Source organism: Bubalus kerabau, chromosome 3 (assembly GCF_029407905.1).
Source record: "Bubalus kerabau isolate K-KA32 ecotype Philippines breed swamp buffalo chromosome 3, PCC_UOA_SB_1v2, whole genome shotgun sequence".
In the NCBI taxonomy this organism is placed as follows: domain Eukaryota; kingdom Metazoa; phylum Chordata; class Mammalia; order Artiodactyla; family Bovidae; genus Bubalus; species Bubalus kerabau.
The window spans coordinates 100,850,092-100,874,897 of NC_073626.1; the positions used below are offsets into that span (position 1 = coordinate 100,850,092).

The window sequence follows — 24,806 nt, forward strand, 5'->3', positions numbered from 1 at the left end:
GGAGGTGAGGTACAGGGCAGCTATTATGAGCATGGGTCCCTGAGAGCCTTCTTCGAGGCCTCACACAGATCTATGGATGAGGGAACCTACCCAGGGCCCCCTCAGGCCTTCTGCTTGAGCTGGCTCAGCTGGGACAAGAGAACCCTGCTCTTCTTTTAGCTTGAGAAGTCAAGGGATATAGGTCGTATATTTTTAAATGCAACCAGAGATAGCGTCCTAAAGAGAAAAGTCAACATGGGTAAGTGAAATTCTTACTACCTACAGTTTGAAAACCGTGACCCAAGTGACTGCTGCACTTCCAAGAGAGGCATCTCCGTTATTTCGATTGCTTAGTGGCTCAGTGATAAAGAAGCCACCTGCCAAGGTAGGACATGTGGGTTAAATCCCTGCGTCAGGAAGATTCCCTGGAGAAGGAAACGGCACCCCACTCCAGGATTCCTGCCTGGGAAATCCCATGGACAGAAGAGCCTGGCGGGCTACAGTTCATGGGTTAGAAAAGAGTCGGACACAAACTTAGCGACCAGACAACAACAATCCTTTCCTAGATGTTTTAGATTGCTTAAAGTAATTCAAATAACAGTAAGATCTCAGATTCCCATGAAAGGAGAAAGCACAGAAAGTTGCCAAGTAAGAAAACTTTGTATAAGTTATTTACAAAATGATTTCTGAGGCTGATTGCTGATTTTCACTACACACACACACACACACACACACACACACACACACACACACACAGAGCACTGTTCTGAGAACGTATTACTTAGTATTACTTAATTAACAGTATTACTTAGCTGTGGAGAGTACACTCCTTAGGATCAGTCCACCTGGGTTGCAATCCTTGCTTCTCCTCCCAGCTGTGAGACCTTGGGCAAGTTAATTAACCTCTCTGTGCCCATGCCCTCCCCACTGGAGACAATGGTGCCTACCTCATGGGGTTATTAGGGGGATTAGATGGATTAATACATGTAAAGCACTTAAAACAGTATCTGGCACAGCACCAGGAGAGTCTCTCACCTTAATCCACTACCAACTGCAGCTTTCCAAGCATAGTGAGGTTCTGGGACTGGCACACATTATTGGCAAGTTTGCCAATCTCCTTCATCTCAGGTATACATTCTGAAGGAGTAAAGTATCATTTTTTTTTAATTTTATTTTATTTTTAAAGTTTACATAACTGTATTAGTTTTGCCAAATATCAAAATGAATCGGACAATTTTTTGAAAAGCTGTCCTACAAGAATGATTTGCAGTCTGGTCATGGGTAGGGGTGAAGGTTTAGAGGGTCCCAGAAAGAGAGGTTCTTGCCAATTGGTAAAGAACCCATCTGACAAACACAGGAGATGCAAGAGATGTGGATTCAATCCCTGGGTTGGGAAGAGTAGGAAATTTCCTACTACCCCTGGAGTAGGAAATGGCAACCCAGTCCAGTATTCTTGCCTGGGAAATCCCATGGACAGGAAAGCATGGCGGGCTACAATCCATGGGGTTGCAAAGAGGCAGACACGACTGAGCACACACAGAAATGGACGGGGCTTCAAACAGAACCTCCTTCAGCACTCCCCTGGGGAAGTGAAGCAGGTGGGAGTTTCCAACCTTTGCATCCATGGTGCATTGTCAGGTAGAAAGACCCACAGGGGTTACCTGCGAGTCTTTTATGATTTTGAGCCCAACTAACCACACGGAAATCGGTGTTTGCTCTGGGGATTGGCTAAAGAACCACCAAACACCAAAGGGAAAGTAAAAATCCCATGGCTCAGGATGCCTTTTGTCAAGTGAGCCCACATTTTTTTCATCTGTTGTGTCATCTGAGAGATGCCTCCCACTCCTGTTCAATTTACTATGTACATAAGACAAATCACAAGATGTAACCTGTCACAAATGCTGGAATTAAAGCTGCCAATACACACGTCACCAGTAATTGCCTCGGCAGATAGCTTCCGCTCCACATTCTCCCACAGACGCTTCAGCTCTGTAGCATTTCCAAGGCACAGCCTGAACACTGCTCAGAGCTCGATGGAACAGGAAACCTTGAGGATGGCTCGCAGGAGCCCAGGGAACAGATGGGGTTCATGCAGACCTACTGTATTGCAGAGCCGCTGGTCCTGGAACCTAGAGGTCGCCTCCAGTGGTACTGAAATGTGCTGTATAAATCAGGTCCTTTTGAGGGGCTGCTTTCCCATCTAAAATAAATGCGCTTCAGCCTAAATATTCATCTACCACGTTTGAAGTTTTACTACTTAAGTTACCTTTAACAGTCTTGTAACTGCCTCTTCCAAGTTCTCTGGAGAACGACCAATTCAAGGAGATGGATAAGACATCATAAAAGCATGTCATTTGCAGTGCCCTGAATTCTACTATAAAGCCCTTATTTGACATCCACCTTTCCACTTTCAATTGATAAAAGCAGTTTACTGGCTGGCTCTCAGGCAACATTAACCAAAGAACGAATGAGGGTTTTTACATACACAAGGCCACGCACGGCCACAGAAGGTCAGTGACCCAAAGTAGGGCAGTCTCCGTGCTAAGAAAGCAGATAGAAATAATCCTGTGTCCTGCCAGTTGTTATTCCCCAGTGGCTTCATACTCTGGCATCCTCTCACAAGATCTCAGAGCTGTACATTAATAGTAATAATCAGTAAGTTAGGGATGTCCCTGGTGGTCCAGTGGCTAAGACTCCATGTTCCCAATTCAGGGGGCCCAGGTTCAATCCCTGGTTAGGGAACTAGATCCCTTAGACCACAACTAAAGACCTTCATGCTGTAACTAAAATACCTCACATGTTGCAACTAAAGATTCCACCTGGGACTTCCCTTATGGTCCAGCAGCTAAGACTCCACGCTCCCAAAGCAGGGGACCTGAGTTTGATTCCCAGTGAGAGAACTAGATCCCACATGTGACAACTAAGACCCAGCATAGCCAAATAAACAAAACAGTAATAATCAGTAGGTTAAAACAGGAATTCAAACACCCCAACAATTGTCAGAAGATGCCAATAACCTTTCAATGTATGCAGAGCTCCAATGCATTAGTTGAAGAATGCCCAGGAAGTAAAATATATTATTAGAACAAATCCTTTCTTGGACAAGAAGAAATTCAGAAATTCAGCTAATACATTGGTCTATCGCACTAACTCATCATACTTTTTAAAAAGTTAAGATACTTACTGACATCAGTGGCCGTCTTTTCAGTGCTGAAGAAACAAAGGTCAGGTTTTCTTGGATCCTCAATGAAGGAAAAATTTAAAAACAGACATTCAAGCAAAGCAAAAGACAAAGAGGTAAAGGTTGACTTCACTCAGGCTTTGAATTCGAGCCCTGCTCCCTGAAATGAACTCCTTCGAGGCCAGAAAATGGCCCATCCTCACACTGGCATTGAGGACTGCAAGGAGAGTGCCTTTAAGATGACTCAGATAAGAAAAAACAGACCAGCCAAAGTTTAATTCAATTTTATTTCCACTTTTAGTATTTTTCAAATTATACAACATGCAGTCTGCCAGAGTATCCATAGATCTTCATTTTAGAACCTAGAAGATAACCAAAATTGTCCATGGGCCAGGGGAGGGTTACTTCCAGCTCTTTTGTTACATGTACTATATTACAGCATCATAACTCGATACAAACTGCCATTCTCCCCCTCACACCACCAAAACAAATTCATCCACAAGTTTTTTTTTTTTTTTAATGAAAGCTACTGTACAAATACATAAAGCCCAGAGAACACACATCTGCAGTACACACAACATACTTTACAAACTAGACATGGATAATTCTACAGAATTGCCCTATTCCCCTTATATCCACACACAGTGAAAAGTATTTAAACTGATGAACAGATTTGTAAATATGTAAGCAGACTTCACGGAATGGTGCTTCCTTCGGCTGTTACCTTGACCTTATTCAGGATTTTTTAAAAAGTCTAAGCTGTTAATGTTCAGTGAAGGCATTTTAGACTATGACGGTTCCCGTAGCTTGCTTAAGATATGCAGTGTGAGACAACTTAGAAGTGAAATCTTACCCCAATCCCCTACACCTCCTACCCCCTGCCAACAAACAACTTCCCTACTGGGTCATAAAGGCAGAGTCTAAATGTTTTCTGCCCGGCTTAAAAAATACACTTCAAAAGGAGACTGTTGAGAATTTTTATTTGCTTTCAGTTATTCCTCCAGGAAAATAGAAGTGATAATCTCCCCGTGAGTCTTGGAGATGGCTTAGTCTGGCCTTTGGACAGGAAAATCACTTCCCCCTGTGAAAGTAGGGCTTCAAAAACTCTCTAGATGGATGCTACATTCTAGACAGTCCTTTTTACTTCATTTATCCCAATATTTCTACAAATTCTAATTTTCTTAATCATATAATACTATTTCCTTTAAAGTCTTAATCCACACTTATTGTTTTCCCTACTACCTGCCATTCCACACGGCAAATTGTACAGCATTGGAAGAGATGATGCATTTATACAGAATTCTCCAGTAACTGACAAAAACCTACTTGGCATTAATATATTTTTGTCTCCAAGCATAAATGTTGATATCTCAAACAGCATTCCTCTAATTCAACAATCCACCATCCTGCAGGGAGAGATTATCTGTAGAAATCATCTGGTTATTCCCTTTTAGCATCAAAGAGTAAACTTTCAAGAATTAGCTTGAAATATAAAATTATTCATAGAGGAGAAACACACACACACACATACACACACTCTAGCAAAAAGCAGCATACAACCAAAACATATCATCATAGGCTCAGCCATTCACAAACGTAGTTTTCACATCTGGAGTACAAATGTAAAGAATGGTAGTCTAAGAAAGTGAAAATTGCATAAATGTGGCTTTTAACAAAAGTGATTCTATAAAGTATATCGTCCTGATATTACCTTATTAAGCAAAGTAACATTTAGGGATTCATTTGATTATACTGCATAATCCATTCCAATGATCTGCCTTTTAGTCACAGGGTAGGAAAGTTAGTTTAGAGGTCCTGAAAGACTGAAGCTAGGTGAACTGACTGGCTGATCAGCAACTAGCAGAATCATCTTTAAGAGACATCAAAGCCAACTTTCTCTATGAATAAAAGTGAACTGAATTTCGTGAATCCCTGACAGAGGTCAAGAAATATGGAACTACAAGTGAATGTTTCTTTTAGAAACATCAACAGGTCAAAGACATCTTTAGAATTAGAAAGGGGGTGACCAGGGAAAAATGACTTTGTAAAGAATCTAAAATAATCTATTACCAAGAAAATCCAAAAGGAAGAATTCCTCACCTTTGCTCAATTTCCAAACGCAGAGTTATACAGTTGCATAAGACAGCATAACCACAACAGTGGTTATGACAGTTTATTAACTGGCAATCCTCTTAAGGACCAATTTTAGCTTCTAAAATCAGAGGCAACCATATTAACAGCAAGGTTATAATCTATGGCATATGTTATTTATTATCTGATAAGGTTTGTCTAACCTGCTCTACAAGGATCTTTCTGTCAGACGGCAAATAGCACTGGAGCACTATCAACAATGTTAAAAAAAAATCAAACAAGAAGCTTTAAAAATGTAAATGAATGCAAACCTGTCATTCTTATGAAATAAATACTTCAGTGGAATTCATCCTCTTCTCTTGCCTTACTACCTGCCCCTCAAAACAAAACACACATAAAGTGCAACATTTAACAAATAAATTAAGTCAAAGCAGCTTTGCTTGGTTAGAGAAATTTTACACAAGAAGTTTGGAAATCAATTCGCTCTTTAGTGCTTTTTATACATATGCATGCGCGCACACACACATGAACTATCTCCCACCCACCAGCAATGAGAAAGCGCCATGTCTCTCCCGGCATAATTTCATTCCAATGGGGAAAACAGCAGGGCTAGAACCAGCTCACTCATCCCAGGTCGGCACAAGCATAGGATGAGTTCTTTCAATGAGGTGGGTTTGGTCATCGTTGACTTAACCCTCAGATTTACCCAAACAAGTAGCAGCACATGAGACTAACTGAAGTGAATCCTTGTCAGTTTCCCTGGAAAATTTACTACTTGGACATTGATCATTTTAATATGCACAACTAGAAATAAAAGTTGAATCAGCTTTAGAGTCATGTATTTGAATGAAACAACAGCTGAACTGAAAAATCCACCCACACTGATTTCTTCAAATTCTGCCTAAGAGAAACCTATCTATTTGCTGCCAAAAAGAGAACTCACCTGAACAGTCAGTAAGGATGGATTAATACAACAACATTCATAGGCACAAAAATATGTCACTTTCCCTCTAGGGCTTCTTTTTCAACTGCTGGAACGATCCTGGATTTCATCAGCAGTATCCCCACCAAGCTTACGATGGTTCCCTAGAGAAGAGGCCATCCCCTAAGCGAGCTCCTGTGTTCAGGGAGGAGGAAGTGAGGAGGGAGGCAGCCCCATTTCCACTCATCCAACTTTGCAGTATTTTCAACACGTCTGAAGGAATGATGTTTTACCTGGGCTGGCTGAGACTAGTCACTGCAGGTTCAGTAACAAGCAGCTCAGAGGTGAATGCTATGACTTTTTCCATTTACATAGATGTGTCTGAATGAACCCTGTCTACATTGCTACTGTCAGATTGTTTTTCTGCCTTGAACAAATATGCTTTGCATTTTAAAGGGTTCCATACTAAAAGGTGTATTTTACAGATCCAAAGATGTGACCAGGGTATTCAAAATGCATCTTTGGGGTGACTTGTTTTGGAAAAGTGTTCAGAATGAAAAATTTAAACCCTATAGCAGCATTTTTGTGTTCCCTAAAAATATAAAGTAATGTGTTTATTTTACAGGAAACCAGACAGTTGTGGTGGTGGAGCGGGAGTCCCCACCTCCACGGCACTTGGTTGTTCCCCCTCAGGGAGTGGTGTTTGCTGGGACATGGCTGCCGAGAAACGAGTCTCCAAGAACCACCCAGGGACCACCCAGTGCCCCAGGCCCAAGGCCAGAGAAACGGGTCCCAGGAGTAAGTGGGTCTTCTGTCAGCGTTCCCTTCAGATTTCTTGAGAAAAGTCCAAGCACGCATCTGTACACAGAAACTCTATACAGCTCAAATATCTGAAACTGGTGTACTGCAGATGGCTGGGGTAAGCAAGTGTAAAAGAAAATGGAAAGTGTAGAAGGGAGAAAAATAACGGAACTGGTGATTAATGTAGTCCTTGACATGCTACGTGGAGAGTCATATCTGTTGAAAGAGAATCAGAGAGAGAAAGAACATAGGAGTTAGAGAACACAATAGAAATTCACTCTTTAGGGGGGAAAAAAAAGTTTTAATTTTAGATATTTAGACCAGAGCTGTCCCAACAGAAATACCATGTGAGCCACACATTTAATTTTATGAATACATGTTCAGGTGGCCACATAAGTAATTATTAGAGACTGAGATGTTTTACATTAAAATGTTACTACTGAGATAGTTCACAGTCTTTTTTGCCAGTGTTTGTCAACTGGTGTGTTTTTGCACTTTCCATACATCTTAGGGTGGGCTTGGCCACAAGTCAAGTGCTCAGAAGCCACCTGTGTGCTGAGCAGTGAGCCTACTGGACAGCACAGCCTCCTACTTCGTGCTTTTGCTCCAAGACAATAGTCTCTTCCCTAATGACTCAGATGCTAAAGAATCTGCCTACAGTGTGGAAGACCCAGGTTCAGTCCCTGGGTTGGGAAGATCGTCTGGAGAAGGGAATGCGCTACCCGCTCCAGTATTCTTGCCTAGAGAATTTCATGGACAGAGGAGCCTGGTGGGCTACAGTCTGCCGGGTCACAAAGAGTTGGACATGATTGAGCGACTAACACTTTCACTTTCACTTTTCACAGTGTCTTCCAAAAGTCAGTGCCTATTGAAATGACAGATATTTGGAGAAAGAGAATTCATTTTCTCATTCCTTGGGGGAACTCAAACACCAATTCTCACTTGCCAGCACTTGAAGACATCCAGGCAGGTCAGACACACCCCCTCAAGCCAAGCTCTCTCAAGGCAAGAGACTCCCAGTCCTGAAAGGCACTGTTTTGTCTCCCCAGGGCGATGAAGTTACGCAGTAGGCCCTCTCTGATGTCACTCCACGTCCCACTAGATGTTCATCTGATCACTGTCAAGTCTCCAGGATGAAATGTGACCAGTTCTGACTCAGAGGCCAGCCCTTCGTCAGCCTTCGGACCAACTCCAGTGAACTCTACTTTCAGCAAGAAACAAAAGTCTCAACCTCCTCACACCAGCTGGAAGCCCCGGTCTGTCTGGGGTCCTGCCTGTGGGTTTTGTGCAGAGATCATGGTGCTTGTGGGGTGGGGAGTGGGTGACAGGAGAGCTTAGTACAGCCTCATCCTTAAGGAATACACGGGAAGTGCCAGGCACAGGAAATGTGACAGTCACTAAGAAAAACCCAACTGCTCTTTTGATTCTAAAAACTTCATGTAGATATATAATGGAATGCTACTTGGCCATCAACAAGAATGAAGTTTTGCCATTTGCAACAACATGGATGATGGACTGGGAGAGCATTATTAAATCAAGTAAGTCGGACAGAAAGACAAACACTGTAATGCTATCATTTATACGTGGAGTCTAAAAAACAGAAACTAGTGAACACAACAGAAAAGAAACACACGCACAGATATAGAGAACAAATTAGCAATTGTCAGTGGAGGGAGGGAAGGGGCAGGGGCAAGACAGAAGGAGGGGATTAAGAGGTACAAATCACCATGCAAAAAATAAGTAAGCTACAAGGATATACTGCAAAGCATAGGATATAATAGCCAGTATTTTATAACAACAATAAATGGAGTATAAGCTATAAAAATTTTAAATCACTATGTTGAACACCTGAAACTAATGTAAGATCATAAAGCAATTATACCTAAAAAAAAAAAGAGGGGACTTAAAGTGGACACACATCTGTTTTTGCCCCAAGGAGCCTTACATTCAAACTTGGTGCTCAACTGTGATCAATATCTCAGCTTCCTACTACAACGCTCTCTCCCAAATTTTTTTGTCTTCACTCTCCTGATTTATGAGTTATAATATTGTAAGCAACCTCACATATTTTGTATAAATAAGTAGGATATAAATTATAAATAAATGGGGAAAAAATCAGAGTGTGGAAAAGGGATTTTAAAAGTAGATAAGAGCAAAGTAGGTGGTGAGGGAAAGGGAACAAAGAATAAAAATTGAGTAGAAAAAAAGAGAACACATTCCTTTTTAGAATATTACCTCTTTCCCCACTCAAAAAATAAATAGTCAGGGAGATCATACGATAACTACCATTTCTGGTTCCCAATAGTGCAATTGCTCACAATTACAAAGCTGCTGCATTAAAAATATAAAGCCATCTTATATTCCCGTCATTTTTAGAAGTCAGATAGATGGAGAGAGATCTGTTTTTGGAAAGAGCATCTTTACCAGAGGAGACTCTCTGGTGAGACTGTGTGCTTTATTAGCACCAGAAATGAAAACCCTAAGAGCATAGTCAGAGTTGTCATTTAAATCTATTTTGAGCTGAAAACCAATAGGCTCAAGAATGCTTTCTAAATAGTACCTTTGAAATGCCCATTTCACTTTCCTTACAGGTTCATTTTTCCAAGTGATCTCAGAATCATTCATGGGTCACCCTGGTCAGATGAGGCTGCTGTCCTGCGTGCCTGCAGGAGAGACTGAGCACATACTTTACATGTAGGATTATGGCTTAACGTGATGACTGCAGCCTACCCGTGTTGACAGAGCTGAGCGTTAGACACACAGACTCTACGGGGCGGCCCCAATAACTCCAGCGGACCATGAAGCGACACGATTTCCATAGAAGGCCTTTCACTCAAATCCCCCAGCTCCCCTCAATGTGCAAGCTGCTGCACGTTTTGGCTAACAGTCTGGAAGAAACGGGGGGCCGCAAAGGAGGCCCAACCTGCTTAGTTTAACTGCCTCTAGGAGATAGAGAGGGAACTAAAATTGTGAGGGGTTCTGAAAGGAAACACAGCAACTCTACCAAGAAAACGCCCTTTATTACTTAGAGGTACACCTTTTTCATCCTGAGTTAAAGATCTTCATGGGCATGTATGCCAAAGTAGTCTTTTCCCCAGGTCCAAGGATGGACCTGGATACTCCCATCCATCCCCTAACTATCTGGATGTTCACCTCCTCTGACAAACTCCAGGGAGAAGACAGATATAACATTTAGAGGCCAGTGGGTTAGCCCCCCAAAAAACCATTTCTGACTTCTGAACAGAGACTGGCCATCCAGATAGCTTGGTGAATCTTGAGAACCCAGCACTGTTGACCCTCCTTAGATGGTTCAGAGGAGCCACTCACTCACCTAAAAGCATGCTGGACCAAGCGTCCCGCTACTGGACTGTCCGTGGGCCTCTGCATCACTGGGGATAGTAACTCAGAGTGGCAATGTGTGACCAGATTGAGCAAGAAATAAAATCGCCTTCCTTTAGAAGAGGTGGGGAAGGTTGAAGAAAGAAACTAATTATATATGGGTTTTGCAAGAAGCAGTTAGAGACTCCCCCCCCACCAACTTTGGCTTTTGCAATTGCTTGCAATGGATTTATGCTTAATCCAAATACATAATTTTATCTTTCCTTTTGCCTTTCTACAATTCAGTCCCCACATTGTAAGAATTACCAGTTGTATCAGATGTACCACTGCTGAACAGAACCAAATTTGTCCCATGGGGGCACTCGTGCAACCTGCTGTTGAGGGAGAGTTTTACTTGCTCTGAATTCGTAACTCTGAGAAGCGTACCACTGAGGAGAGTCAAGTCCAGTGACTGTGCTGGAGATGAAGGAAGGAATTCTTTCCCTCAGCTCCTCCATGACCCCCCCCTCGGAAGGCACAATGCTAGTTTCAAAGTCCCAGGTTACACCAGTGCTGTCTGCAGTCACTTCTTTCCTTTCTCCCCCAGGTCCTGCTTCACCTACTCCTTTTAGGCCTGTCCCCACGGCCATAACATTCATGGTCTAATTTGTCAGGGTCTAATTTTTTCCAGATATTCTATTGACTTTTCACTCTACTTTCACATGATCTCATTTAATTCCCAGCACAAGCCCCGTGATAAAGGTACTCTGGTCGTAACTTCACGCCATGGATTTTTTAGCTGTTAAACGGACAGGAACCTTGTCTGGAGGGACAAGGCTGGATTTGCTTCATATATTTCAACTGAAACAATCTAACTGCAGCAGACAGAAGGCCTGCAGCAGATGTGAGAAACCAACTGTTGTCTTTTATGTTTAGTAAGAGATCTGCAAAAAACTAAAAAAAAAACAAACAAAAAAAAACCCAGTGCCATTCTAAGTTTTTTGTTTGGGAAATTTATTACTTTTCATTAAAAATGGCATTTGTTAATATAAGTACTATTTTAAATGTTTCCATTTTTAATATACTACCAATCAGTAGATACAACTCAGAAATATTAATATAAAAGCTCTTTGAGTTCACCAAGCTTTTTAGGAATGTCAAAGGTCCTAAGGTCAGGAACCTTGAGAACTGCTGCAGAGCAAATCAGAGCTCTCAGACCAGGATCCCCCACTAACAAGTTGTCAAGATCTTGACGGGTCACTCTGCCTCTCTGCAGGATGTCGAATGAAGCGGGGTGCAGGGTTCACTGGGGACTATCACAACGCTGTAAATTAGCTATGAAAAGTGCTAACCACTAGGTCATGCCCAATCTTTGCGACCCCATAGACCATATCCCGTCAGGTTCCTCTGTTCATGGGATTCTCCAGGCAAGAATACTGGAGTAGGCAGCCATTCTCTTCTCCAGGGGATATTCCAGGACCAGGGATCGAACCCAGGTCTCCTGCATTATAATCAGATACTTTAATCATCTGAGCTACCAGGGAAGCAACTATATACTCCAATATAAAATAAAAACTAAATTAAAAAATAAATAAAACTTACAAACTTTTATAAAAAGAAGAAAGAGAAAGAAAAACAATTAACAAATAAACTCACAATAAGATCCTGAAGTAGTAAAACCAGAAGAGGTAGCACTACCCTGCAACGACTGTCAGTGATCCAGGGAATGTGACATAAATCAGAGACCCAGGGGTCAGGACAGACTCCTGAGCTCTTCAATGGCTTTCTGTAGTTACATTCACCTGGGTGACCCTGCTATAAACTGCAGAAGTGCTTTTCCAGAGCTGTTTTCTTTATGCCTCAAAACATGAAATCACAGTGGTTAATAAAAAAAAGCATCCTTAAATGCACTTCAAGAGCCCAGTTAGTGCCTTCTGGCTCTACCACCACGATTTTGCCTAATATTTTATCAAAGTGTATCAAAACTTTATTAAATAGGATATAATTTCTAGACTTCATATATATATATATATATAGTTTTTAATATGTGTACAGTTCAATTCAGTTGCTCAGTTGTGTCCAACTCTTTGCGACCCCATGAATTGCAGCATGCCAGGCCTCGCTGTCCATCACCAACTTCCAGAGTTCACTCAAACTCATGTCCATCGATGAGTGATGCCATCCAGCCATCTCATCCTCTGTCGTCCCCTTCTCCTCTTGCCCCCAATCCCTCCCAGCATCAGAGTCTTTTCCAATGAGTCAACTCTTTGCACGAGGTGGCCAAAGTATTGGAGTTTCAGCTTTAGCATCAGTCCTTCCAATGAACACCCAGGACTGATCTCCTTCAGAATGGACTGGTTGGATCTCTTTGCAATCCAAGGGACTCTCTCAAGAGTCTTCTCCAACGCCACAGTTCAAAAGCATCAATTCTTCGGCACTCAGCTTTCTTCACAGTCCAACTCTCACATCCATACATGACCACTGGAAAAACCATAGCCTTGACTAGACGGACCTTTGTTGGCAAAGTAATGTCTCTGCTTTTGAATATGCTACCTAGGTTGGTCATAAATTTCCTTCCAAGGAGTAAGCGTCTTTTAATTTCATGGCTGCAATCACCATCTGCAGTGATTTGGGAGCCCAGAAAAATAAAGTCTGACACTGTTTCCACTGTTTCCCCATCTATTTCCCATGAAGTGATGGGACCAGATGTCATGATCTTAGTTTTCTGAATGTTGAGCTTTAAGCCAACTTTTTCACTCTCCTCTTTCACTTTCATCAACAGGCTTTTTAGTTCCTCCTCACTTTCTGCCATAAGGGTGGTGTCATCTGCATATCTGAGGTTATTGTTATCTCTCCCAGCAATCTTGATTCCAGCTTGTGCTTCTTCCAGTCCAGCGTTTCTCATGATGTACTCTGCGTGTAAGTTAAATAAGCAGGGTGACAATATACAGCCTTGACATATTCCTTTTCCTATTTGGAACCAGTCTGTTGTTCCATGTCCACTTCTAACTGTTGATTCCTGACCTGCATACAGATTTCTCAAGAGGCATGTCAGGTGATCCAGTATTCCCATCTCTTTCAGAATTTTCCACAGTTTATTATGATCTACAGTCAAAGGCTTTGGTATAGTCAATAAAGCAGAAATAGATGTTTTTCTGGAACTCTCTTCCTTTTTCGATGATCCAGCAGATGTTGGCAATTTTATCTCTGGTTCCTCTGCCTTTTCTACAACCAGCTTGAACATCTGGAAGTTCACGGTTCACATATTGCTGAAGCCTGGCTTGGAGAATTTTGAGCATTACTTTACTAGCGTGTGAGATGAGTGCAATTGTGTGGTAGTTTGAGCATTCTTCGGCATTGCCTTTCTTTGGGATTGGAATGAAAACTGACCTTTTCCAGTCCTGTGGCCACTGTTGAGTCTTCCAAATTTGCTGACATATTGAGTGCAGCACTTTCACAGCATCATAGTGACAGAGTGCGCTAGGCTGCGACGGCACCAGAGCAGCCTAGAGGAGCTACCCCACTCCCAAGGTCAGGGACGGCGGCTGGAAGGAGGTACCCCACGTCCAAGGAGTGGTGGCTTTTCGGGCACAGGAGGGCCGAGAGGAGCTACTCCATGTTCAAGGTCAGGAGGGGTGGCGGTGAGGAGATACCCCTCATCCAAGGTAAGGAGCAGCGGCTGCGCTTTGCTGGAGCAGCCATGAAGAGATACCCCACGTCCAAGGTAAGAGAAACCCAAGTAAGACGGTAGGTGTTGCAAGAGGGCATCAGAGGGCAGACACTGAAACCATAATCACAGAAGACTAGTCAATCTAATCACACTAGGACCACAGCCTTGTCTAACTCAATGAAACTAAGCCATGCCATGTGGGGCCACCCAAGATGGGCGGGTCATGGTCTGACAGAATGTGGTCCACTGGAGAAGGGAATGGCAAACCACTTCAGTATTCTTGCCTTGAGAACCCCATGAACAGTATGAAATATGTGTACAGTCCTCAAAATAACAGTGTTCAGCTACATCAACACTGAAAGGCACCTGAGGTCTTTGGTTCATTTTCACTGTATTTTCAACTGTATGCTTTCCTTGTCATGAAAATCTGAAGCATTAATATATGCATATTCTAGATTATCTAGCTGACTACCTTGTAACCAACTTCAGCCCCACACCTGCTTTATGCCAAAACCAAGTTGGTGCTTCTTGTCACAGCTTTTATCATCTTCAGGTAAAATCCAGACAATGGGAAGATGAGGCATTCCAGCAATGAAAAGACAGAATGACCTGAAAGCAAGGGGTGATCCTGCAGTGATTTTTAACAGAAAAAGAGGGTGAAAGAATTGTCATGTCTTGACACACATGACGAAGTCCACCGAATGCAGTACTTACTACAGTCACATTGCACGTTGCTCTTTATTTTCAGCAAAAGACTGTCATTGTTAAGTTAGTAAAGCTTAGTAAAGGTTGGTGATTTGGATTTTTGACTTTTTAAATCTACTTTGTAAATCTTTTTCAATTTGATAGTTGTGGAACATCTACCAGTTTAAGGAGTGAACATTTTTTTTTTAATTTGCACTATAATAAATAAATAATAAATAAAATTTAAAACTGTAATAAAATAATTTAAATTAACTACAGGAATCTGTGAGAATTTTATTTCCTTAAAAGTACTCTATTTACTACTCAAGTTTGAGAAATAAGAGAGGAAAACCAAAAAACGATGGATTCTGCCTCAAAAAGCCTTTCAGAAAAAGGCCGAGCTTTCAGTAATGCCCCACTTGCGCCATCTGGTGGACATACTGGAACCAGTGCCCACCGCACAGCAAAGGAAGCAATCCCAGCTCCAGGGCCCTGGGTACCAGGCAGCTGGACAATTACTGAAACGGTGTCTACCTTAGTTAAACGCAGGGCCTGGAATAAGCACTCAGCACTACCCAAGAGGCCTATTTCACACCTCTCTTCAGCCTGCAACCCCGTGTCCCCCAACCCTCTCAGCAGATGACTTGACTTACTTGCACAGGAAAACAAGCACTAAGATGAGCTCCGTTTTCACCTCCCTGCATGCCCCATTTACCAGAACTTTCTATTCTGCCTTGGGTACAGCGTTGCCTTCGTTTATGTTCAGATCAAAGCACCTCACAGGAAGCCAATACTCTCTACTGTAATTCTCCCGGCTGCAAAGTTATCAATTTCCCTTCTGAGTTGGATTATTACCATCACTGTATAAATAAGCTGTAAGAGCTGCCATCTTAAAAAAGAAAAGCAGGGATTTCCCTGGTCCAGTGGTTAAGAGTCCGCACATCCATTGCCGGGGGCACACAGGTTCGATGCCTGGTCAGGGAGCTAAGATCCCACATGCTGTGGAGTTCGGCCAAAAAAAATTGAAAAACAAAACAAAACAAAACAAAAAACACAAACCCCATCTTAATCTCACATCCCTTCATTTCTCTGCTGCTTCAAACAAAACTCCAAGCCGCAAGCAGGTACTGACTAGGTTCCGCCCCCCACCCCCACCCCGCCACACACACACTCTCTCTGCTCCATGCTGCCCCCTTGTGCTGAAGCTGAGGTTTCTGCCCTCAGGCCTTCAACAACCATCAGGCTCTGTGGTTATCTCCCTGGAGCTCTGAGCAGCCTTCAGCACAGCTGACCACCTCCCCTTAGGAGCCCGGGCCTCACTCTGCCTCCCTGAACCTAACATTCTCCTCCTCAGGCCCCTTTATTGCTGCTACCTCCTTTTTCTGCTCTTTCTGTTGGCCAGTCCCCAGATCTGGTCAAACCCTCCTCACTCTGCCTCTGTCCACCCTTTCTCCAGGTGACCTCCTGGACATGTGGTCTTAAACACAATCCACAGGCCATAACTCTCTAAGACCTCAGCCCTGACCTCTCACCTGAGCTTGCAGGTTTCTGCCTACTCAGCATACCTGCCTGATGGTGAGCTAGGCTGAGTTGTCTCAGAGGAATCTCACGATCCACCAAGCTCTCTTTTCCATAAAACCTGCATTGCCCAATTTTCCCAGTCATTGCTAAAAGGTACCAATATTTACCCGGTTGCTAGGGCCCCAGCCCAGGGACCACCTTTGATTCCCACCTACCCCTCCTCCTCACCCTCCCACCCTCAGCTCTCCAACACAGGCCAACTCTGACCACTTGCTACCGCCACCTAGCTCAGGGCTACTCCCCCCACACCCGCCCAAGTGGATCTGCACTTACTCTCACCCCACCCCTATCCTCTTTCGAAAGTCCAGCTCTCGCAGACCTTTCCTAGTCATGAACCTGTCCCATCACTCCCAGGCCCAAAGGCCCCAGTGAACCCCAGGCTTAGCTTACACTCTAAACTGTTCATCTCAGTCTCAATTTATCTGGTTCCATCTCCCTCCCCAAATTACGATACTCTCCCCTGTTCTGTGCTCCAGCCTTATCAACCTCCCTGTGGTTCCTCAAACGTGCTGCAATCTGGACCCACCCTCCAGCGAGTGTCTGTGCACATATCACCATGGGGCTGGCATGTCTCATCATTTAGTTCTCAGCTCAAAAGTCACCCCCTCTCCTAAATAAGTGTCCCTAATCTTTATTTCATTAAGCTGTTCTTATTTTCTTCAAACACTGACTACTATTTGCAGTTACCTTCTTTAACTGCTATCTCTTCCCTACAAGCATGTCAGTACACAAAAACAGAGCCTTTGTCTCTCTACTGTTAAACCAAGTATGGAGCAAGTATAAAATGCCTGATCCCATTTGGCAGATAAAGAAATTGAGGCTAAAAGAAGTCAAGCAACTTGCCCAATGTCACAAAAGAACAGAGCCAAGGCCAGGGCTGGAACCCACGTGTAGCCAATTCCATCCCCCATGTCCTCAGTCTGCTGCACCATGCTGTCCCATGTCTCGTTTTGGTGCTTGAAAAAGATGGTCCCCATCCTGCTGAAGCAGCCCTGGCCCCCAGATTTTAATATGAGATCAAAGCTGGCACTGTCCTGGGTTCTTTTGATTTCCACACGTTGGCCTCTTCGGTGGCTCTGAAACTTTGAGCATAAACCCAGAGATGCATTGTGACTATATTCTCTGCATCCTGAAATGAAGCGGAAAGAAATCCCAAAGGGACCCAGATGCTGCCTGAATATGAAGGTGCCATTCTGGCTCCAACAGGAGGGCTGGGAAGATCAGCAGCTGAGACCGTTGCTACAGGACAGACACACTTCAAGCATCCAAAGAGCAGAAAGTGTCAGTCGTTCAGTTGTGTCCAACTCTCTGTGACTCCATAGACTGTAGCCCACCAGACTCCTCTGTCCATGGGATTCTCCAGGCAAGAATACTAGAGTGGGTAGCCATTCCCTTCTCCAGGGGATCTTCCTGACCTTCGGATAGAACCCGCATCTCTTGCATTGCAGGCAGATTCTTTACCTGCAATGCCACCAGGAAAACCCAAAAAAGATCATCTCAAAAAGGCTTTGATCCACTTAATAAATTAATTCCATATGTCTATTTTTTAACCATGCTGTGAGGCTTGCGGGATCTCAGTTCCCCAAAGACTAAACCCAGGCACTCAGCAGAGAGTGAGCAGAGTCCTACCCACTGGATCGCCAGGGAATTTCCTCCAATTATTTTTTTAAATAAGCTTATTTTTAATCAGCATTTCCTCAGTTCCAATTATAATTCCCTACTCCATTGGTTATCATCCTTTTTTTTTGGTCAACTCCACTAACCAATGCCCAATTATTTTCATAAAAATAGTCAATGTTGTTGTTTATAATATTGGGATAAATACATGCTAGTATATTTTAAACCCCTTATATCTGGTCACAGCACCAAACAGGATACTCAGACATCAGCCTTCTCCACTTAGTGCTTATAATCTATTGCTACAGAGACTAAAAACTGTTTTGCAACAACTATGAGAATTAGAAGATAACATAAACCAGCATTCATTAACCACTCACCTTGTGCCAAGCTTGCACTGCTCACCTCTCCCACAGCTGCCATTTTGTTGAGCACTCGTTATGTGCCAAGCCGCTCAGAAGCATGACCTCATTTAGCCCTCAAATCACTGCAGTGCCCAGGGAAAGGACTCTCCCCATCTCACAGATGAGAAGACTGACTCTGAGATTAAGAACGCGAAAGGCCTGACACCTGACCCAGGTCTCTATCCAAAGTCAAGCCCCTTAACCCCTCCGCCACCCTGACACTTGCATGGGGTCTATTTGGTGACATTGTGAGAACACTCAGCCATGGCAGTCATATGAATAGATAATAAGGTGGGTGGAGAAGGTTCCAATTTCAGATAAAATCATCAAAGCCACTCTTAGCACTCTGAGTTAGAAACAAAAGAAACGAATCACCATGCTGGGTGAGGGTGCATCTACACTTTGAAGGTCTTGAAAGTCTCAAGACTTTGAGACTTTCAGGCTAGGGTGATGGCTGGCCGCCGTATGGTTGTACGTATCTTACATAAAAGTGGGTCTCACAGGCCTTTCTGGGAGTGCCCAAGGAGGGGGACCTTCCACTGAGCAGTCTCTGGAGCCAGAATCCCTGGGCTGGTGTATTCCTTAGGAGCTTGCTGGAGCCAAGCACACTCATGAACACGGTGCTTCCACCAAATGGATAATAGAGATACTATGTCTTGCACAGAGCTGCTGCAGAGTGTGTGTTCAATAAACAGAGTGCTGGGGGGACTTTGCTGGTGGCCCTGTCGTTAAGACCCCACATTCCCAATTCAGGGGGCCAGGGATTGATCCCTGGTCAGAGAACTAAGATCCCACACAGTGCAACTACGACCCAGCACAGCCAAACAAAATTTTAAAAAAAGAACCACCAGAGTGCTGGCTGCCTATCCAACATCCATCTCATCATTCCAGGCAAGAGAACACGACTCTTATCTGGGGCAGTGATGAGCCCAGCCAAAGACCACGGTCTCCAGCCTCCCCTGAAGCAGATGTGGTCACGTGTGTCTCAGTTGTGTCAGAGGGGTGCAGGCATTGGAGCTGGCTGGCACCTCTGAAAGGGCAACTTAAAAGAAGCTGATTCAACTGCATGAGCTGCTTCCACCTCTCCCCAGCTGCTCTCTCTGCTTGCTCAACACAGCACATAGGCTAAATGTCCATCCACAGAGGAACAGATAAAGAAGAGATGATACGCGTATACAATGGAGTATTACTCAGCCATAAAAAGGGACGAAACTTGGTCATTTGTAGAGACATGGATCAACCTGGAGTCTGTCATGCAGAGCAAAGTAAGTCAGAAAGAGAAAAACAAGTATCATATATTAACATGGAGCACAGGTACTACAGTTAGGACTGCAGAAGTCATTAGGTGACCGTGAGGAAGGGAGGTACTTGCTGAGATCAGGGAGCCTAAGTTTTGTCACTGTGCAGTTCCCCCAGCCATTGACAGACCACCCTTAAATGTCCTTCATGTGACAGAGAAATAAAACATCTATCCCGTATAAGCCACTTTCGGATACTTTAGGCTACCAGGTCTCAAAGGCTTCCCAGGTGGTGTGAGTGGTAATGAACCCTCCTGTCAATGCAGGAGACACAAGAGACATGGGTTTGATCCCTCGGTCGGGAAGACCCCCTGGAGGAGGAAATGGCAACCTACTCCAGTATTCTTGCCTGGAGAATTCCACGGACAGAGAAGCCTGGCCGGCTATAGTCCATGGGGTCGCCAGAGTTGGACACAACTGAGTGACCGCATGCAGGCAGCAGTCACCTGGGGCACGTGGTGAAAACATGAAGGTCCAAACCCTACACTATTTCAAGGAGCCCGGGTCTCCGGATGCTAGGTGATGCTGACACTCACCAAAGGTCGAGAACCCGTGAGGCTTTCTGAACTAAGTTGCCCAATTTGCTCTTACAGCTCCCTTCAAGAGTCAACCCCAACACCGATAAGATGGAGTCAAAAACAATTTTTTCACATCCAGTTTTACTTTGTTGTTGTTTAGTCACTCAGTCACGTGCGACTCTGCAACCTAGGGAGTGTAGCCCTCCAGGCTCCTCTGTCCACGGGATTTTCCAGGCAGGAATACTGGAATGGGTTGCCTTCACTTCTGATTAAAAGCAGAGATCACATCTGAATAGGGTGACCCATCACCAAGATAATTTCCCATCCACCCTTCCAGGATACGGCAGAAGATAGAGGGCACACTGCCCGCCATGGGCATGGTGTGTCCTGCTCCTTGACATATGCTGGGGCAGGCCATGCGAAAGCTTCCTCCTTGGAAGTTTTGTCTGAGCCTTAACAATACTGTTGTGGCCTGTGAGGGGGGCTCCAGCCTTCATCTTCACTTGCCTTGAAGTGCAAGTGAAAGTCACTTGTTCCAACTCTGCGATCCTATGGAATTCTCCACGTCAGAATACTGGAGTGGGTAGCCTTTCCCTTCTCCAGGGGATCTTCCCAACCCAGGGATCGAACCAGGGTCTCCTGCATTTCAGGTGGATTCTGTACCAACTGAGCTATCAGGGAAGGCTAGATGTGGACCCGCTCTTTCTTGACTTTCCCCGATCATTATGGTTTTGTCGCCAAGCTCACCCATTTTGCAAGCTCTCCTAGTGAGGGCTCAGAGTCCACGGTCAGCATTAGGAGCCACCTCCTCCCATCTATAGGTTACTGGCATGAAGTCAGTTTCTCTAAACAGAGTTTTCTGGCCACCAAGCTGTCTCTCTGCCCTGCCCAACCAGTAAACTCTTTCCCTCAAGCACAAGAGGACAGGCCTGTACTGCCCTCTCTTTTCTCAAGCACACCACTTTTTCCTTTGTGCTGACATGGTACAGCCAAGTCAGGCATGTGGATTGTGAGAAGAGCAGTTTTCAGCCCAGCATCTCAAAGAAAAAAAGTGCTCCAGACTTAGCTAGATGAAAATTTGCACAATTCTTTAAAACCCCATTTGTTGAGTTCAGGTAGTAATTATAAACACATGACTTTTGATCATCTGGCTCTTTCTTAGGTTCGGTTCCTGAGACTTAGAGCAACCACCCATGTCTGCCTGCTCTGGGCAAAAGCACCTGACAAACAGGTAATGCCATTGCGGATGCCAGCTACAGAGGGGAGTCCCACAGACAAAAGGAGGCTGGTATGACTCATTCACCACGCCCTCCCCACCCCCAGAGGGTCCCAGCACCAGGTGGCCTGAGCTGGAAGACCCGAAGGCTCTAGACTGAGTTGGGAGTAAACACAAGCCCCCAATAACCTGAGGCCCCAGGGCTTGTGCTGGGCAGAGCTGAGCTGTCTACACACGTGGGGCCGAGCTCCTGGCAGAGGCGAGGAGAGCCCCTGGTGTTGCCCCGGACAGAAGCCACCCAACACCAGGGACTCACTTCATATTTATTTCTGGTGGTGAGTGGAGCTTGAAGAGCCGCCTCCTCCCCCTCGGATGGTGTGGACTGCCGTTGGAGATGATGCAGGGTAGTGTCCAGGGCGGATGGGCTTGGCTGTGTCCAACCGACAGAAAAGAGAGAAGAGACATTCAGAAAGGGCTTACACAGCTGCATCCAGATACCTTCTGGTCACATGCGAAAACCAAGAGGCACAATCTTCTCATCAACATTGCAATTCTTATCAGACACCAGACTTTTCTGAAGACAGGAGGTCTGCCCTTCTATTAGCACACTTAGCTAATCCAAGCCACCCAATATATATCAGTTACTTCAATTCTGATTAATGAAAATTAGAGACAACAGACTTTCAGTTTTATCTGAGGCAGATCCGTAGGTCCCGATGAGTTCCAACAGCATCTCCCTAAAACTGGATGCAGAATTCTGTCTATGATGCATTTTTAGGGGAAGAGGTCCACAGGTTTCAGGAGATTTTCCAAGGGTATACAAATCCAATAAACACAGTGAAGCACTAATCTATGATCTTAAAACTAGAAACAAGGAGCTGCTGGTTTCCCAAACATCTGCAGAGCAGTATCTGATAAGAAATATTATTACATATTATTGGAGATATTTTCATGTAAGAAGAAGAAAAAATGCTCTCTAGAGAACACCCCTAAATCTCTTTTCCTCCTATGGCTCTATCCCAGGAACTATGACTCAACAGCTATGCTCTCAGTCTTTGCAGGTAGACATCCAAATCCAGGCATGGAAGGGGCTGGATGTCCAACCCCCCATGCACTCACTGATGCCAGGCCTGGCTCTCTCCAGGGTATTTCCAAACCTGTACTTGCAAGAGGCTCTCTCTGAGGCTTCTAGCTACATGCAGCTCCTTCATGGTTCTGCCAGGTGCAAACCACAAGGGGCCTGCAGGCTTTGCTGAGCAAGCCATATATTCTGCATATATTCTGGTATTGCTGGGAGAGTGTACCTCTGTTTACAGCCAAACCCCTCTGCCTGTAGCCAGGACTGGCTGGCTTCTTTGGTCAGCTCGGTAATTTTGAAGATCACCATGTCCTGTGGAATCTCAAGGAAGCACGCATCTGGCGATCCCATCTTCCCAGGATGGACGCCGGGTACTGGGAGGCCCCAGCTGGCCTGCATAGGGCATCTGGCCCGCGGAGCCCTCACCTTATATCAAGGGCCCGGGTGCAGGCGCACATACCGATCTGGGCCGAGTGAGCCCTCCTGGCCATGTTCTTGGCCCGCACGGCCTCCTTGATGCGGTCCACCTCCTGCTGGTAGCGCTTGCGGTCCCGCATGGCATTCTCCTTGGCCTCCTTCAGCGCGCTCTCCAGCGCCTTCACGCGCTCGGCCGTGGCACGCAGGCGCTTCTCCAGCTTGGGCAGCTCACAGCGCAGGTCTGCATTGTCCCGGACCAGCTGCAGGGAAGGAAGAGGTGGGGGGTTAGCGGAAGGGGAGGCAGGAGCAGCAGACCCCGTACTGGGGGCTGAGAAGGCCACAGAGGAGCAGTTAGAACCACCAACCCCCTGCCAGGTTGTTCTGGAAAGTGCGTAAGACCATAAACTCTGGGAGCACCCGAGGGGAATAAAAATCCAACATCCCGAGACTCAGATTTGCCAAACACAGTATTCACAGTTTGGAGAAAGTGGAGAAGGGAGTAGGCTAGAATTAGAAGCCATTGCCAACTGTGGGAAACATTCAGGTTTGGGTGGGATTTGCTTCCTCTTTTGTTTGAGGGGTGAGGGGGAACTTGCAGGAGAAAATTGACTACTCCGATGTGAAAGCTAAGAAACGTGAAACCAGTTCAGACATGCTCTATGAAAGGCATTCATGTTCCAGAGCTCTCTGAAGGCCTCCTTCAGAGAGGACACATTGTCCACACCAGCACAAGGTTTGGAATGTACCCAGGGTCTAAGTAACTCAGGAATACTGCTCATTTTTTATGATCTAAGACTCTCAGTTCAGAAGGAACAGACTCACCCTAGGTGAAGGATGGGCCAAAAGCCAGTTCTGTTATTTCCTGGTCATCTGACCAGGTATGAGTCATTCAACCACTATTAAGTCCACATACTACATAAAAGGACCATTGTGGGAATGCAAGTGGATCAGGAAAAGTTTTGAAAATCAGGAGTTCTATATGGGTTAAACTATTGCTAGGTCCACACCTGTTTTCTTTACCCCTATCTCCCCACCCAGTCCTAGCCCCAGTGCCTGGTACAGAGTAGGTTTTTAATAAATATTCACTGAATTCATGAATAAAATAATTAATGAACTTCAGAGCTCCATTTCAAGTGCCCAGCAGTTTCTGCTTTTCTGTTTCTCATCAACAATTTGCTTGAATGACTTGAACCACGTTGAATCTGTCATACTCCCTTTGGGCAAAAGTGCCATCATCAGTAACATTGAAGAGCATGTAACAAGTCAAAGAGAAATGACATCCCCTAGAGTATGTGGTCCATTGCAAAGCTGAACCATTTTTTTCAGATCCCAACTCTTGAGGATTTAGGGGAAACCATCATGAATATTTCCGCATTTAAACAGAAATGAGAGGGCCAAGAGGAAGGGGACATGTGTACACCTATGGCTCATTCATGTTGATGTATGACAGAAACCAGCACAATGCTGTAAAGCAATTATCTTTCAATTAAAAGCAAATTTTAAAAAATAAACAGAAAGGAGACAAACAACCTGCCTAAATCATCAGAGGGTTTGGACATGGTTATTGCTCTCTGTCACTCTTAACAAACTCCAGGATGTCACGGGAACCTGAGAGGATGCCCAAGAAAGAGCAGGGCTGGTGCCAGCCCCAGTTCTCCCACTTGTGGGATGGAGCCAGTGGCTTCCCCTCCTAGTCTGTTTCTCGTCTCTAGAAACAGGAAGCCTGAACCAGCTCAGTGTCCTCTGCTTTGTGTTCTGTGGAGTCTTTGGGTCTACCGAGTGTCCTCAAAAGCTTCACGGGACACACCGGGGCCAGCTGGGCTCAGAGGCTGGAAAGGGAGGAAGAAATGAAAAGACACGACTGAACACCCTGCTCCCCAAACCCCAGAGAGCTCACACGAAATTCTTTATATTTGGATTCCTTCAAAGAAAGTATTTTATAGACAAAGGAAGTCACTGAAGACTAAGGTCAAGGTCCCTTCTGACACTGATGCTCTCTGGGGACGCTGTAGTCCTTTTCCCTTCCATATC

The 24,806-nt window shown here is 44.7% G+C and overlaps 1 protein-coding gene across 12 annotated transcripts in view; it reads right to left on the reverse strand.

Annotated features, from left to right (window-relative positions):
- Nucleotides 1–3,427: 3,427 nt before the first annotated feature.
- KIF5C (kinesin family member 5C) overlaps nt 3,428–24,806 on the reverse strand; it is a 162,184-nt gene continuing 140,805 nt past the window's right edge. For 9 of the 12 annotated variants that reach the window (XM_055572631.1, XM_055572639.1, XM_055572640.1 and 6 more), the window contains 3 exons: nt 22,819–23,035; nt 21,597–21,710; nt 3,428–7,190 (listed from right to left, as the gene is read on the reverse strand). In XM_055572631.1, the coding sequence (XP_055428606.1) occupies nt 21,604–21,710; nt 22,819–23,035 (324 nt within the window). In that variant the 3' untranslated portion in view covers nt 3,428–7,190; nt 21,597–21,603. Of the gene's footprint in view, nt 7,191–11,319; nt 11,794–17,258; nt 17,689–19,534; nt 20,330–21,596; nt 21,711–22,818; nt 23,036–24,806 lie in introns of those variants that run through there. The other 3 variants (XM_055572633.1, XM_055572635.1, XM_055572632.1) reach the window with 3 other exon arrangements.